Below are 17,698 nucleotides of genomic sequence, written 5' to 3' on the forward strand. Positions count from 1 at the left end.
GACTGCAGGGCAGCGGCGGGGGCTGCGGGCGGGGTCCGCGCCCGCGGCCGGCAGCGGTCTCTCCGCCTCAGCCACGCTTCGCTGGGGTGCTGGTGGTGCGCTCTCCCGCCTCGGCGCTGCACAATGGCAGTCGTGCAGTAGGATGGATCCTGCCGTGGCTTTTGTTCTGCAGATCCACCCATCCTCCTAGCAGTCAAGTACCAGGCTATGGTTCTCTCTTCGGGGATCGTCGGTGTTTTGCCGGTGTCTCTGATGAGGTTTTGGCCTCGGCTGGGATTTCACTACCGTACTTTTCGTTTAGCTTCATGCTGAAAAAGGGATTTTTCTTCCTCTCTCCACGCTTTTGGTTATAATCCAGTGTTGATCTAGGGGAAATAACCATTCAGCCTGGCTGAAAAAAGCATCCATTGAAAAGTCTCAAAGAAATATACCACGTGAGGAAAAAAACTGGGAGAAGATCGGAATATAATCATTTTTTCTATGATAAAACTGGTGCCCCTCTTCAGGAGAACTGGTCTCAATTTATTATTATGCAACCACAAGGATCTCTTCTTTCTCAGGGTGTATAAGCTGCTGGATTGCTTTTCGCCCAAATCAATGTGGTTTCTTTGGAACATTTTCAGCAAAGGATCGCATATGCTGCAGTGTCTTTGTGGCAAGAGTCTTAAGAAAAACAAGAACCAAACTGGTAAGCAATCCATTGCATTGCGTTTTTTTTCTTTTATGCTACCCTGTCTGTTGCTCGCCGAGGTAGATCTGCAATTCTGCTCTGGGGAGAAGGGGGAAATATAACGAGGCCAGCACGGACATGCATGTGCTTACGTGTATGAATAAGCAAGGAGCAGTTTGGATTAGCTTTGGCCACTGTCACCACAGGAAAAAAAAAATTAAAGGCGACCCCAGCCCAGTCTGCATCTCCTAGTTTCTATGTGCTATTTCCAAGGAGAAAACTTTTATATCGCTACCCTTTTGAAGGAGAAGCCGGTAGGGCTGTGCTCAGCCCACCCTCTCCCGTCCCTGATCCGACCCCTCCATGCACACCCCCAGAGGGGCAGGCAGTTTGGGGAAGAGAAGCCCGGGTCTCCCGTGCTCGTGTGAGCCGGCCTTGCCTGCGGTGGATGAGTGTGCTGGGGCTCCGGTCCTGCACAGCACTTTCTGATTAGCTTGCAAAATATATGCCCCCTCCCCCCCAACACACACACACCTCGCTCGGCTTTCTGAAGTCAAGCCCGGCACCCCCCGGCCCGGGGCTCCCCATTAGCACTCACGCCCCCATGACTCTAGGTCGGGAGGGTGGAGGGCGCTAAGGAAAGGGGGTGGACACCTTCCTGGGGCTTGTGCCTAGACGGCAACTAAACTAGGTATGGCCAAGCAGCAGCACCGGCTGGGCGGCTGCGTGTCCCCCGCCTCTCCCTGCCGGGATGACCCGTCCGTGCACACGCGGGTGTCTGTGTGAGCGTCTCCATGTCTGCCTTACAACGAGGATCATGCGCTTCGGTTCAGCCCGGCTCCAACGGGGAAACTTGCAGTACATTACATAAGAAAGCAAATGTAGGTGCTCTGGGCCGCCCGATCCCCGGGGGTCGCGCCGCTGCTGCTGCGTCCCTCTCGCTCCGGGCGGCCGGCCGGCGAGGTGGGAGAGAGGCGATGCTCCCCGGGCGTGCGAGCCGGGAGCTTTTCAGGGAAATACCGGCCCTCCCCGCCCCCTCACACCGGGCTTTGGTCGTCGTCGTGTCCCCCCCGCCGCCGGCCGGCAGGTTGTCCGCAAGCACTTGCGTGCTTGGGGAGGCGAGAGCTGCCGGAGCCCGGGCTGTGTGGGGAGGGATGCTCTGCCTGTGTGTGTGTGTGTGTGTGTGTGTGCGCGCGCCGGCTGCCCTGCAGTGGCAGCTCCCGAGCAGGAGGCTCCTGACGCTGGCACTGCAGTGTAGTAGATCATAGGCTCTCGTTGCCTCTCTGACACCCCAACATCAACAAGCAGCAGCCTTGGCCGCCCGCGCCCTACTTCGGCCCGGGCAGCCGGCTGCTGCTTCGCCCAGCTCGGGGCCGGTGCAAAGAGTGAAGGTGGACACCTCGGCAGATTTTTTTTTCCTCCTTCTCCCCCCCACCCCCCCGCAAGCTCCCCCCGCTTCCATTTGCCAGCTCGGCTCGCTCCTTCCCCCCCATCGCTGCCGCTGCAGCAAAGAGCAGCCACTTCTCAGCATACCAAAGAGGCCGAAATGCCTCCGCGGGAGGCTGGGCAGCGGCCGCGGCGCTCAGCCTCCGCCAAAGTGCCCCTTTGCGCTGCAGCCAGGCAGCCTTGCCGGGGGGCAGCTCCCAAACCGTGGGTCACCCACCACCTCGGGGTGGCCCGCTCCCCCTGCTCGGGCAGTGCACCGGGCCGCCACCGCGGAGCGGGGGGGTGCCCTGCCCGCCCGCCGCTGCCATCTGCCGGCCCCCCCCTGCGGGACGGTGGGCACCAGCGCCGCGCTGCCCCCGAGCAGTGGGGCAGCTGGTGCCGACGGCTGGTTTCTAGACCTTTCAGTTCGCATCCCGAGCCACAGAGCAGCACCGCCAGCCCGAAACGCGGGGATTTCGGAGGGGTGGCCCCGGGGGATCCCTGAGGCCCGCAGCGCGCCCCCCCCCCCGCAGGGAGCTCGCCCCCTCCGCAAGGGAGGAGCGGGCCAGCACCGCCCGCCGCCGTGCCTGCGGCGGGGCCGTCGGGGCTGGCGGCCGGGCCCCCCTCGGCCGCCGCGCCGAGGGGCCGCGCGTGGGAGGCCCGCGGGTGGGGGCGGCTGGCGGCTCCGGGGGCCGCTGCCCGGGAGCCCCCGGCCGCCCAGGGGCAGCCGGCGAGGGGGCAGAGGCCTGGGTGCCCCGGGCACGAGGGTGGTGGGGCACAGCTCGCCCTCTCTCTGCTCTCATCCGACGGGAATGCGGCAAAGGGGAGAGGAAGCAAGACCAGACCACATGCCTCATGCTAAAATCCCTTTCCAGAGTAGCATTTAAGCAATGATTAGCTATTTGGAAAGGCTAATAAGCACTAATCTGCTTGACTGGATTAGCTGATATTTAGATAACAGGAGCTGTTGCTCGGGGACAAAAGATCTCTTTCTTGCTCCTATTTCCCCCTCCCACGACACAGCAGCGGGCCGGGGTAGTGTCGCCCTCCCTCGTGGCCGTCCCGGGGCCGTGGCCGCGGTCTGCTCCCCACCTTTGCGAGAGCAGCCCCGGCCTGGCCCTGGCACCCCGCACCGCCGCTGCCCTGATTTCCCGGCAAAACTTCTGGAGAGCAGGTGGGTCTTTTGCTTTCAAAAGGCGCCAGACGAACAAGCAGCTGCTGCTGCTGACACCGTGCAGAGAATCAAGCAGGTTAGGCAGCTAGCAGTGGCGTTTATTTCAATTTAGCTAGTTATTCTTGGCCTGATGCACTTTTTTTTGTCCCTTTCARTACTTGGTCTTTGTCCAGAAATGGGACTGGGTGGCTCGTTTCCAGGTAGTCTCTGCTTTGCGTTTCCTCTCTGCCGCTGGCCGCAGCCCTCTCGCCTGTGCTCACCTCCTCCCAGGGCTCCCCTGCCATCGCTGGGGGCTGCAGGTGGCCTGGCAGGACTACAGGCACGAAGCAGGGCCAGAGCAAGGGGGGAGCAGGGCAAGGAAGGACAGGGAGTCCAGGGGGAGCTGTACAAATCACTGGCAGTGTTGCGTCAGGAAGCTTTAGTTTATCCGTCATAGAAATGCAGCTGGCTGAAAAACCTTTCTGTTTCAAATTTGGGATCCTGGAAAGCACTGTTGTTGATTGCTAAAATTATTTACCTGCTTTACATTTCTTCATAAGGGGAAAAACTCTGCAGATCAGTAAGTGTGGTTTTGCTTGCCCTGATTGGATTTTTTTTTGAATTTTCCTGAGTTTAATAATGCAAGAAGTAACAGTGCTCCCCATATCTTCAGCTCCCTCTCCAGCATGAAAACATTTACAGGGTGTTAGGTTCCTTGGGCTTCGCTTGCTGTGTGTAATCATTTCCACTTAACTCTGCCGTTCTGGCTAGGCATACATGTGGAAAGGATTTCACAAAGTGTGAGACAAAGGAGTCTCACAAAGAGTTAAAAATTACTTGAGCCCATAAGGCCTGAACCAGGGCCTGAAACGGTAAGATGCCATCCTGGTGGCTTCCTGTGGAGGGAAATTGTGTATGTTTAGTTAGGGAAGGGCTAAGTCACAGGGACAAATTTGGCCTTGAGGGGAAATGGGGAAGGAGAGTACCTCTGGGTATATTTTGAAGCAAGTACAGGAAGTGACTAAAATTTTTACCAAATGACAGCTGTTAGGTTGCGCATGGGAGATGAGTTAGTTGGCCGGAGTGCTAGATGCCCCCGTGGCTGGAACTGCTATCACATTTCCCTCTTGGTGGCAGCCCAGCAGACAGCAGATGTATCGCATTTCCCTCTCCGTTTACCTCCAAGGAGAGGCATCTCTCCAGCTTAGTCAGGGATGTTGACAGGAGTGTAGATGGAAATTGGCATTACTATAAATATGTTGCTGATAGAGGAATTTAGTTTCTGTTAGTATCAATCCCGTATCAATCTCAAGCACAACATCTATTTAAAAAGAAGAACATCTGAAATGAGGACTGTGTCTAAACTGGGCTCACTGTATAATCCCTTGTTAAACTCCTTCTTCATGAAATAGTCGGCTCTTTAATGGTTGCTTATCATTCAGAACAAGTTTCTAAGCATAGCCATGTGAGAATGGATCTGTTTAAAACAGAGCCTTTGGTCCTGTTGTAAAATACATATTGTGTAGCATTATTTGAATTCTAAGCAAGTTGGGGCCACCCGCTGCATTCCTTGCTCCTGGAAAACAAACCTCCCACCAAAAGACAAAAGATGTTTTGCCTAAGTAACAGCTGCAGGATTGGGTCCTTGAAGTTTCTTTCATGTAGGTCTGAAAAGCAGCTCCAACTGCTTAAATACCGTAGACTCCTACACTGTTATTAGAGGCACCGTGTGTTTCTGTCTGACATCACTCAAATGTAAAATGGCCTATTTACATGTATCTCACCTACTGAAGTTTTGTCCTCAATGGAATACATTTCCTGAATTTATACAAATTTAATTATTCTTGATCAAATTAAATTGCATATTCTACTTGTTAAGGGGTGAAATTTATGCCTGCGCATGAATCTCCCTACTGTGATAAAATGCTTACACCTAGTTCAATGTCAGCTAATGATAGGCCATTTATAAATGAATTCAAATATACAAAGGACATCTTAGGCTGAGGGAAAATATGCAAAGTGTATTTATAGATATCAYTGGTTTAAATATTTATGTTTATGCAGTTTTAATTTGAGGGTGATATTTATTCTACTTACCTACTTAGGTTATGTTAAGTATATCAATTTTGAGCTAAACTTCCATTGACTTGAAATCCCAGTAAGGAGTCAGAGGTTCAGAATTTGGCCCTTTGCAGAGATTTTCTATCCAGTAAGTGTCTGTCAAAATATAATCTGGAAAAGGGGGAGCTGTTTGAAACTGGAAATGAGTTTTTCAGAAGGCCTTCATAAACTTGAAAAAATATAAAGCAGTGCATTCCACCAACCCTGTGGTGGTATTTTGTAGTTTGTGGTGTTGCTATTAAGGTTTTTCTATAATTGCTCTATTGAGTTTTTTGTATAATTACTCAACATGTAGAATGAAATGCTGCAAGTCTAGAATGTGGTTGGGTAAATGAAGTGGCCATGTGCAAATTAAACTATGCTGAGTATCTACAGACATTAGTCAAATGTGCCTGTGAGCACAGGCTCCTGCTGGAGCAGGGTTCATACAGTCAAGGATGATCTTGTTACTTTGGGAGCAGTGTTTTGTTTCTCTACCTAATTCTGTTTAAGATCCCCTTTGGGATTTTGGACAAGCTATTACTTCCCCATGCCTCGCTCTCCTACACGTTAAAAACTGAAGACAATGTGTGAGCATTGCACAAGTGTGCTGTTGATTGTTTCATCTGCTTTTTGCATTTCAGTGAATGATAGCTTTTCAAAGACAACTTACTAGATTACTAAATATCTTACTGAGAAACAAAATGTTGACTGATTTAAAAATTTTGAAACCTGAGTTGTCCAAAAAAAAAAAATTTGTTGTGGTGTAGCACAAGGCTTGAACAATTAATGTACCTGAAAGCTCCTTGCTGCTGTACATAGGGATTGTATTCAGTAGTAAAGCACTGTACCTGGAAATAAACTTTGCAGGACTGGGCCCATGTTTAGTTCAGAAAGCTCCTGCTTCTTGCACAGAGTATGTTTCAACTGTCAGAACAAATGAAGTGAGTGGGAAGAAAATATTTTAATCTGAGACCATGTGATGAAGTGCTCAAAGGAGTATATTCATCTTCAGACTGGATACTAAAAAAATTATTTATCGTGTCTCAGAGTGGATCCTGAGAGGTTCTAAGCCACTCAGAAGTGCTGAAAATTATAATTGCAAAGGGAACTGATGGTGTTTGGCACCATGATGGATTGAACCTACAGTGAACAAAATATATGTAAGCAACATTCTTTTTAGGTTACACTGCACCAAAGGTAAATAGTATATGAATAACAAACAAAACTGTTTTCTGAATCAGGAACATGCTGTCTTTGAAGAAGATCTTTTTGAGGGCAAAACCTCCAAAAACATTAAGTGAACGGCTTTTAATGGATAAATGGAATGCTTTTCTTTGTATGTCTGAAGCATACCCTATTAAAAGCACTCATATTGAATAGTAGTAATGGAAGTAAGTTGTTGCTGATGAGACTGCATTGAGAAGTCAGAAGAATATCTTCTGTGGTAAAATTCAATGCACTAGTTTCAGTTACATATTGTGTTGAACATAAGCAATATTTTAATAGTTTGAGTGTTCATATTGGATAGTGATGTAGGGTAAATGACAGTAAATGATACCCTGTTGATAACAGAAGTTGATGGTGTAATTTTAATGTCCGTATTTTGCGTTTTGACTCTGACACCTGCTTATTTTACTTTTAACTAGAAACAGTATGAGGAGTTGCACTGAACAATTTTTATGTTTGCATACAGAAGGTAATATCTTGGAAATTATTTGGCTTAATCATTTTTTGGCACTAAAATTAAACAGATTCCATTTGACAGTAGAATATGAAGGTTAAACATTTTGATCCTGTTGGAATTGTTTTTGCTTTTGCTATCAGACAATGGTAGAAATAAGCCATAATCCYCTGTGAAAACTTTGTTTTAAGGAGACTCCAGAAAGGGCTGTATTTCAATTAACTGATATGGGGATAAACTTTGCTGTTCTCTGAAGATGCATCATGTCATCCCTGTTTTTTCATGCACCTTTATCATTTGAAAAGATCAGAACATAGTAATGATACAGAATGCGCAGGACCCATGCCTTAGCTCTTGAACAGATCCTGCCTCCAACACTGGGCAGTAGATGGCATAAGAAAAATATAGGAAATGGGCAAATGCAGTTTTTTTCCTTCCCCTTATCTATCTTCTCAGTTTTCTGCAATCACTGGAATGTTTTAAATAGAAGCTTTTATTCAGACCACTACACTTAGTAGCCTCTGAAGGAGATATATGCCTTCAGCTTGTCATGTACGATTTCTATTTTCAGCATCTAGAACTTCATGTGACAGTGAGTTCCACAGTTGAGCTGTGCGCTGTGCAGAAAAGGTGTGTGGAGGGCTTAGTGTTTGGCTGGGTACTCCTTTGTTCTTGTTCTTGTGTTGTGAGAAATAGAGGCTAATTCTGTCTGCTGGTCCTTCTCCTTATTTGTGATTACTGATTACGGGGAATTTCTTATCTATTAGAAAGTGAGGAGTATTTCCTACATTGTGTCTTCTCCATCCTTGAACTGTCAAAAAAATACATGGTATTTCTACCATCTGTGATCCTGTGCAGTTTAACTTGCCTTTGCTGGGGATGTGGGATGTGTCAGACTTTGGAGGACAAAGATGAAGGAGCAGCTGTCCCCCTTTGCACTGGGATCTGCCTCTGTGGGCACATGGGAGTCAGAGGAGGGTTTTGGTTGTGTGTGGGGTGTGTGTGGGGTGTTACCACAGTTTCGCCATAGCTCAGAAGCTCACAGAGCTGTTGCGCCGTAAGGAGGAGCGAGTCCCACGTTGACAGGTTGTCTCTGCTTTCATCCAGCTGAAGGGAGTTCATTCCTATGGATTTTCTGGGCCTATGGGATAAGGAAGTATCTCCTGCAAAGGGCATGTTATCACAAAGTCCTTTCTCTTGAGGGAAGAGGGGGGATATTGCTCCCTTGAGCAAGCTTTTGAAGAACTGAGCTCTACTGTCACCTGAAAACTAGGATTTTGTGCCACTGTGGAATGGTTTAAACAGGAGAGAGAGCTTGCATATAATCGCAAAGGCTTCTGTTTACATATAAATCTCTTGGTTCTCAGCAATGCTAGCAAAGGAAATACAGAAGAATTTCATTGTCTTTTAATAAGCTTTTGAGCCGAAAATGTTAATTTAAAGAAAACAAGTTTGCCAGACTTGTTACTCTTTCAGTAAATGTATTTCTAAGCATGTCCTGCTATCTTTAAACATTATGTCCAGATTAAGGGTTTCCAGTTCACGCATTTCATTAGAGAAGTGCATTATGGAGGATTGTCATTGCCCAATAGTTTCCACGTGTATCACTCGTTGCTAGTATAAGTAAATTTACTGACACTGAATAAAATGAACAGGAACTAACAGTGCAAAACTTAGTAGAAAGTCTGGTAAAAGATGTGGAAAACCCAGAGACTAGGGAAACGCTTAAAAAAAATCAGTGATATCATTAGGACAGAAGCATCCTATAAAATAGTGTCCTATGAGGAATATCTTAATAAGGGTTAAATTAATAGTACTGCATATTAACATGTATTGCTTGTGGTATGAAAAAATACTTCAGAGTTTTGATATTCCTGCAACTAGAAATTGCAACTCAGGCTGCTAGTAGTCCTTGAGAAACAGAACCTAAAGGTGATTTAGGCAGATTATCCCATTAAGGGATCGACACAAAATCTCAGATGTGAATGAATTTGAGATTATTTAAAATCCCAGTGTGATTTTGTCACTTGGACTCTTTCAGCTTTTAATAAAATCCATGTTTTTAAATGCCTTTCACAGGTGGATTAGAATTTGGAGAACTTTGTGACCCCTACCTGAATAAACCTTTTTTTTGCCTTTTTTTTTCGTCCCCAAGTGAAGGAGACTCTCTGCCACAAAAGTAGAGTTACACAGACTTTCAGTACCAAAATTCGCTAGTTTCCCAGCTTTATTCAGACCTGTTTTATTTCCACGTACATGACCTTGACCCATCCCAGATGTTGTAGCCTCCATGCTTTCTCTCACATCTCTTTTAGTTCTTTCACTTGCTGCTAGTGCAGGCATCTTGCTTTTTTACTTTGGGTTATAATGTGTGAGGAAAATTAAGCCTTAATTGTATTTCTTTCACATATTTTTAAGTTCTCCCCACTTTGAATAATTAGCAAATAGCAGTGAGTAGAACTACCGTACAGATTATTACTGATAGAATAGATATTTATGATAGATGAAGGACAGGCTGATGGGTTATCCTCTGTTTTACTGGGCACGAGCTGTATGAATGATTGGTTTCCCACTTTCTGCTAATTTAGAACAGTAGTAGAAGTACATAAATGTAGAGGTAGTAAAGCAGCTGTGACTGATGAGGAAAAGACAAAATCTGCATGAGGATTCAGAAGACCAGAAAACAAATTCTGCCTCTTCCAATTGTTTTGAGGATTGTTTGAGGTTATTAATTATTTGAGGATGAAATGCTTTACATGGGATTCTACTATTAAAGCAGGACACTTCATCTTCCAGGAGAGTTTTCCAGATAATATTGTTGAGCTCTTTATTCTTGACCTGGTAGGGAATTGGCTCCAGGTCCTGGCTTTGCCCGCTCACCTGGGAGCTATGTGCCTCCTCAAAGCTTGTGACCATGGTACCCTGCTGAAGCTACTCCCAGGAGTTGCCTTCAGCAAGGTACAGCCAGAACATACGTGTGGTCTGGATCTTGACTGGAGCTCCCCTCTAATAGTCTAATTTTAAGACATTGTCTTAAGAGAGAATTGTTAGGTGCCACTTCGGTGCAACATACTCTAGGGTTCTTGCCGACCAGGAACATCTGTGGCAAAACAGGTGACTCCTTGCATCATTTCTCACTGTATTATGAAGTATTGAGCTCTGCCTATTAGCATAAAGTTTTGAAACATGTTGAAAATTAATTCTCTTACCTTTGAAACTCGTGGCATGAACTCTTTTCCATGGAACAGCACCTACAAGCAGTATTGGATTGTTTTATAGCAAATAGATCATTATGTAGCATTTGTGTTGAAGTTCCACATTTTTGAAGGACTTATTTTATTTTAGTTCTAGACTTTAAACCCTGGTAATATTTGTGGAGTTGTAGAAGTGTAACACACAAAAAAAATTAAGCTGTTGTAGTTTCTGGGTAATATCTATCTGGGTAAGATCAATGAGTTTCATCATGGCAGAAGGAACGTGCATCAAGGTTATGGGAATGGATTCACTGTGATTTTGTGTTTTAGTGTCTTTCCTTGTTTCAGTTTTGTCTTTGCAGTTTACAAGGGATGATGTGTCTGGAGTATTATTGATGTGAAATGGAGATGAATCTTGGGATTTGTGGACACCGTGTCTCCTCATTGAAAGTTTTCAGTGAGAGTGTACCTTAGAAGACATTAGCTTATTTAACACTTTGACAGCACATGCCAGTTTTGAGAATTGCCATGAACCAATGAGGAAAATACAATTTAAGGAATTCCTGAGGATGCCTAAGTAGTTAAGGTGCTCTTGATTAAAAAAAAAAAAAGAAAGAGCGTTTAAGCACAATGAGGAAAATTAAACTGACCTAAGAATATGCAGATGAATATCATGGTGGTTCCACTGTATAATTACTTAGTTTTATGGCTTCTTAGATGCTGGAATAGAATTATTTTATCCCAGTTGTACCAATTGCTATCAGGATGAAGGAAAATGCAGCAGTTTAAGACCTTATAACCAAAGCAGAAGTAGACATAAGTTGTGCAGACTAGGTTAAAACCTTTTTAATAAAATATCAGGAGAAACAGCCAAATGAGAACTCATTAGGTGTGCTGAGGCCCATTTTCCCTGGATTTCAGCTTTCAGCTGGAGTTATTATGGTCTAAGTTGCTTGCCGAAAGTTTTCTTGTGAATAGATTTAAGATGGAAGATGGGGAAAAGATAAATACTGATCTCTTGTAGTCATATACAGTTTAAGAATTTGGGGGTGGAACTTGATGAAGTTCAAATAAAAGTAAGTCAGACTGTGATGTTGATACATTAGGTGAGATTTTTTCAAATGCTGTGTGGATCATACTTGAATAGTGTGGGATGCTCTTTCTCCCACTTATTCTCAGAGGGAGATGAAAAAACAGAATGACAAAAGAAATTATAAAATAAATAATAAAGGGATTAAAGAATCTGTAGTCATTTAGAAAGGTTAGTGATACAGAGCTCTACAGAATTTAGAAATTCTTTAAGCTACTTACCAATTGAAGAGCAGACAGTCCTGAAATTTATGGATATTTTCATGGAAAACATCTATTTCTAGAAGTGTCTCTTTATCAGGAACATCTGACAGAGTTACATTTGGTAGATTATAGCTTCTCACAGTTTCTTCCATGGATAGCTATCTCGCTAAAGGTGAAATATGCTTGTAAACATCGCTTTGCTTTCATAAATGAAGGTACTCCCACACTCTCCTGAGTCTACAAGCTATCGTCACACAGCTCTGAAGGAGTGGCCTCCTGGGAGACCTGCAGCTCAGTGTCCTGTGTCTCCTGCCTGCCTGCCTGCCTGCTGTTGCGCGGGCAATCTGCAAGCAGTCCATGGGAGCGCGCCTGCACAGACTTATGGAGCCCAACATGTGCTCCCGCTGCCCCAGTTAATGCCTGCAAGGCTACCAATGGCAAAGGTACACAAGTGTGGTCATCAGGGTGGCTGTCAAACTAACCTTAAATAGGCAATGTAGGTGCTATAGTACCTGTTGGTGAAAGGAAACATATTATTTTTTTTCCACCAAAATTGATTTGCAGCACAAATTTTAAAATGAAATGTTTTGACTGATCTTAAGCTTTGAAAACCTTCTTTTTATCAGACAATCATGCTCTGGGCAATATTCAGCTTCATGAAATAATGCTTTTAAACTATAGAGGTAACTGACTGAAATCATTTGGGTAACTTTTAATCTTTGTCACCAGGTTAAATCTTTCAAAGGCATTTCTGCACACTTGTGCAGAAGCATTAGGCAGTGTGAAGGGGGGTAGTATAGGTTCACTATTAATTTCTGTTTTTCTTCCAGTAGCATAAAAAGACCACAGTCAAGTAAGCCAAGAATGTTAGGTGTCATACAGACCTAATCTATCACCCTGGTGGTTACCCTGGATATCTTAAAGTAATTTTGAGGTGGGGGACAGTCTCTTTTCCTTCTCACTGACACAGGGAGTTGGGAGAGCCTTCAGTTTGGCATTGGTAAACTTTCCCCCACCTTAAAGTCTTCCTTGTCTGTCAGGAACCTCCGACTGAATTTGTATTGCTTAATTAAAAAGGGCCAGGGATTGATCCAAAGCCAAATGGCACTGGCTGGCTCATGTCCACATTACTTGCAGTTCGCACCCTCCCTAGCAGATTTGGCTAGCAGAGAGCTAGCTGAAGTGGTCCAAAACAGTCTGGTACTTGAGTAACAAGTGCAGGTGATTCTTTTATTTAGCATAGCCAAATAGGATCAGGAAAACCCTTTTCATCTCCCTGAGGAAAGTTAGGGGGAATAACGCATACCCCCCAGCCTTGGAGTGGCCATGCACCTAGGCTACTAACAGTATATGACACCATCCCAGCCAAGCAAAGGAGGTACTGGAGCCACAGCAGAAGGGATAAATGAATCCTAGCTTTGTCCTTTGGGGAAGGAGCACCTAGAAAAGCACTTTCCATGCATGGCTAACCCTGTGAAAAGGTGGTGAAGGAAAAAGAGAGGAATATCCAGCTTCGAGTGAATCTGGCACTTGGGTAGCAAAGACCCAAATCTGCAAGGGATGAACCAGAGTTGAGCTCAGCAGATTCTCTTCCAGATAGGAAAGAAGGATCAGGCTTGCTGGGGAAAGCAAGAGATTTCCCCTTTCTCCCTCCTTCTGATAAGAAGCAGCCAAGCCCCAGGGTAAGGAGGACAGGGGGGTTCCCCTGCCTCTAAATCAAACCCTTTCTTCCAATTCGCTGACTTGTACCAGCTTTCCTCCTCACTGAGCTCATCAGGGATCACCCCTTACTCTCTTTGTGTGTGCGCAGCGAAGCTGGTCAGCACTGTTGGCCAATGAGTAGCCAGTTGTTTTACGGCACTCATATCTCACTTTTGCTGACTCCTCTGGACACCAGCATGAGTTGCTGCACATGCTGCTTCATCTTCCTTTTAGCTAAAGGGCATATATTTCCCCTGCACTGCCACTAGTCCCTCTCTTCCCTTGCAGAGTTGTGAGGAGTGAGAGTAAAGAACAATTTTTATGTATTACTGATGCTTCATATATTTTGGTTATATTAAGTATATTCAGGTTAAATCTGATCATGGTCTGTGAATTGAAAAGGTCTGGTTTAGTCTGACAGTGTGCTCCAGTATATTTGTGTGTATTTGGCCTATATTAATGATAATTAGAAATAATAAAGCAGGTTTTATTTTGTTTCTTTTGAAATGCTTTTCGGGAAAATCAGTTTATAGCCCATYTGGAACCTCTTAATTCTTTTTTCTGAGGATGCAAAGGATATGTTTACTCTTGCACTTAATGCTAAATACTAGGTTGAATTTAAACTCTGCAGTCTCCTCCTTTCATGAATTCCCTGAAAACCCCTTAGCATAAATGTTCCTTTACAAATTACATATCTGAAAAAAAACCTCACCAAAGTATCATTGTTTAATCTGAGACAAAGAATGATGTTGCAATTAACAAGAAAAGAGGTTTTGTGTTTGCATTACCACAGTAAAAGCAATTGTGGAAAGCTCTGATGATGGGACGTAGTTTTGTGTTGCCTCAAAATAGAGCACAGTGTGGGGCTGTGTTCAGTGTGTGGGCTTGCTCCAAAGAGCCAGGATTTCTGAAACCACTCTAACCACTCTGTAAGTTTGGAAGTCAAGCCAAAGCTTCTTATCCGATAAGCTCTTTTTGGCAATATAGGAGTAAAAGACTCTCACTATAAATTAGGCCAGTTTGGGCTGGACTAATTGCATTGAGGTTCTTTCCAAGAGCTCAAATACCTGTTCTTCGTTTCCCCTTCCAAGCTGGGGAAAAAAAGTTTATTGTTGCCTCCTTATTTACAGTCTTTCTTTTGGGTATGCTAGCCATCTTTAAAAAGAACCATCTTTAATCTTTGTGGCTTCTGGAAAGTTGCTTGTTATTTGCTTTACACTGCAGTGCTCCATTATATGAGTGGGCAAGCAAAGACCTCCAGAGAAAGGTTTGATGGGGGAAAAGGTTCTCCATGATCAGACCGTGGGACCATTCTTGTGATGGAGGTGATCTTGTTTGCCCTAAAAGAAGAGAAATACTCTTTTATATTGTGGGTTTTTTTTGGTTTGGGCAATTGCTTTAGATTTCCCAAATCTTTGCTAAATTTAGATACAAAAGATGGTGGAGCCTAGACTCTATTCAAATCCTTTCTTGCTAGACCACCACTTCTTGGCCTCCATGGTGAGTGGCCCCCTGTTTCCCTGGAAGATAGTGATTTTCTTGTATAGATTAAGTGGTTCTGTTCTTAATCTACTGTTACTTCAGTAATTCTCACATCATCGGTCTCAGTCTGCTCCATCTTCTTGTCTATTTAAACTTACAGTGACTAACTTGCCAAACAAGCGTATCTTCCCCAGTGTGCATCCAGGGGTATTTACATATAATAAAACTAATCTGGAGCTGCATAAACCAAATGGAACAAGTGGCAAATGAACAGCTGGGACAGAACAACATTTCTCCACTCATGTTGACATGGTTCTCTTGGGCTTTCCCTCTAAGAAAATAGCATTTTTTTCTCAAAATCCCAAAGTTCTGGTTACTCATTGATTTCACTCTATTAGGTACATGTGACAGTGGATACCAGAAAAAATACTGGATGTTAAAAAAGTAGATTTCAGAAATCTCAGTGTGCCAGTCCTGGAGAAATGGAAGAGTATTTGCAATCTTGGCTAGACAGGAGGATCTTAAAATCATCCTGTGGAAATCATCCTGTATTCACTGATCAGTGGGAGCTGATGTTGGCTTGGGGTTGTTTGTCCTTGTGATCTCCAATGGAGGACATGGAAGCAAATTTATAAAATGAAAGGCTTTCCTGAGTAAGCAGGAATTTCTAATCCTTTTGAAAAATCCTTCTAAATAAAGGATATAGGAGAAAGAAAGCGCAAATATTGCCATATATAAATTAGTAAGCAGTTCACCTGGTGGTCTCCTTTCCCCTGGTACGTGGCACTAATATTTTCTCCCTGAGGGGACTGTGCAGCAATAGTATCCTAAGCCCCTGACAGAGTACTGACATTTTTTTTTAATCTAGTACAGAAAAATCAGGCCAGTGTAGAATGTCTGACATATGTTGATATTAACAGTACTTTTCAGAGTAGCACTAAAAATATGAATTCTTTCAAGATTGCTTTAGATACAGTGGTGAGTTTATAGAACTTTAGAAACAGCATTGGTGGATTGGCTGTTTAGGCATACACTAACTCATATTACAGGTCTGCGTGTAACATGCTTTGCCCAATGGATTGAAGCACACACTTCAATTGATTATGAAATAAAAGTCCATCAACAAAATAAAATCGGAAACTCACTTGAAATTCAATGTCTTTTGAGTTAGGAGAGCAGTTAAACCAAAAACCTCTATGATACTAAACACACTGGTTTTTGAATCCTCTGTCTGTGCCTGAGCCTTTTGAACTGAGACTATACTGATGGCTGAGGCAGTAAAGCAATGATTTCTGGAGAGTATATAGGAACCGATTATAGGCAATTTGTTTAAATTAGTGGTCAGCAGTACTACATTAACAATGGTCTTAGTGCTAATAAACAGGAGCCTCTCAAATGTGGTACTTCATGTACTCAAGTCATACCTGTGCTTCAAGAGGAGCCAGATCTTTTGTCACACCCCATATTTTCATACAGAAAGGATGGAGCTGCAGCTTTCTAGCTCAGATGCACAAGCTCATTTTACATCTGTGTGTGTTTGCATTCTTGTCTTCTTTTTTCTGTTTTGTTCACAACTGGGCCATGCTAGTTACCACACTATTTTCAAGGTCATAAATAAGCTATTGCTCCTACATTTCCTGTTGTAGCCTTGTTTAAAGACAGCATTTTGGTCATAATATTCCAYTGTCAGTGACCAGGTGGACTACTGCTGCCCCAGATGCATAGTTATCTTATTAGAGATTAGGCAGTATTTTAATTCAAATATATCAATGTTATTCCATTTCAGAGCTATTTAACCTGTATTTCCCCTTCTTTGCCCACAGAAGACATGGACATAAGAAAATATCTTATATCAAGGTGATGGTTTCTACTACTGTCCATCTTTTTCCCCTCATTCCTCCCTCTGCTCTCTCTTCTCGTCTTCCTCTCAGATAAATTTGTTAGAGACAGAGTGAAGATCCTGCTATAGAGCAATCAGCTGGTAAATTATTCCACCTGGGAATGGGATTTGGAGCATGGCTTTCGTGCTGCTCTCTCCACCTCTGTGGGTACGATACAAAGCTGCTGTCAGTTCACATCTTTCACTGCGGCGCTGGGCCTCAGGAGCCCTGTGTGTTTTAAATCCTGATGGTTTTAAAAAGGCTGAGAGCTAGGACGCCTCTGCTGTGCTCTGTAACAGATCACAGCAGTCTTTCTCCTTCTGTTGCTTTTGGTGATGAGAGGCGGTATATGGAGCCGGCTTTTAGCGCTATATTGACAATTACTGTCCACCTCGGAGCACGGCGCTTTGCCCCACTACCAGCTGAGGTTAAGCCTGATGAAGCTGTTTCATAAGGCAAGAAACATGCACTTTAGGAGTGAAGAGATTTTGAACTTTCAGTTTATTTTACCATGGGGCAAATACCACCCTTCTGAGGGCAAACGATGCTCAGGACAAATTAAGGTGGATTCTAGTAACAGATGGGAAGGGAAAAGGCTGCTGAAATTTCTCTAGAGAGAGCACAAACCCTGTTTGTTGTAGCATCCAGCCTGTGTGCAGGGGAGATTTGTGCGAGCGGAGTACGGGGAGGAAAGAACAAAGCCAGTAAATCTGCTGGTACCCATCTGTCCTGCAAATGATCTTCGGGTGGTGTGCCTGAGATACTGGAATTTTTTAGCTGTTATTACTAAAGGTTTTTCTGTTCTGTAGAAGGTGAAACAAGAAAGGTAGTTTTAACTTCATTATAGAGACCCTTGCTGCACTTCCATGAGAAATGGAATACAGTGAGCCTCRGTTTTCTAATTCAGTGTATATGTCCTACACTTGCAGTATTCACTGTACTCTTCTCCCTTCCTGCTCTGCCCAGGCTCACAGATACCATGAGTCTGTTAATACTTATAAAATGACCTTTATTTTGATCCTTCTTCATCATGCAGCACCCACTTTGACTGTGTCCACTTGATTTCTGCTCCATTTCTGGGGATGCTATAATACAGTATTTAAGACAGTGATGTCC

The 17,698-nt window shown here is 44.2% G+C and overlaps 1 protein-coding gene across 3 annotated transcripts in view; it reads left to right on the plus strand.

Moving 5' to 3' along the window:
- Positions 1 to 464: 464 nt before the first annotated feature.
- The window catches only part of FGF14 (fibroblast growth factor 14), a 422,090-nt gene continuing 404,856 nt past the window's right edge, over positions 465 to 17,698 (plus strand). For 2 of the 3 annotated variants that reach the window (XM_026066535.1, XM_026066538.1), the window contains exon 1: positions 481 to 688. In XM_026066535.1, the coding sequence (XP_025922320.1) occupies positions 481 to 688 (208 nt within the window). Of the gene's footprint in view, positions 689 to 17,698 lie in introns of all 3 variants that reach the window. The other variant, XM_026066536.1, reaches the window with a different exon arrangement.

The sequence above is a fragment of the Apteryx rowi genome, unplaced genomic scaffold, assembly GCF_003343035.1.
Source record: "Apteryx rowi isolate R43461 unplaced genomic scaffold, aptRow1 scaffold_242, whole genome shotgun sequence".
Taxonomy (NCBI): domain Eukaryota; kingdom Metazoa; phylum Chordata; class Aves; order Apterygiformes; family Apterygidae; genus Apteryx; species Apteryx rowi.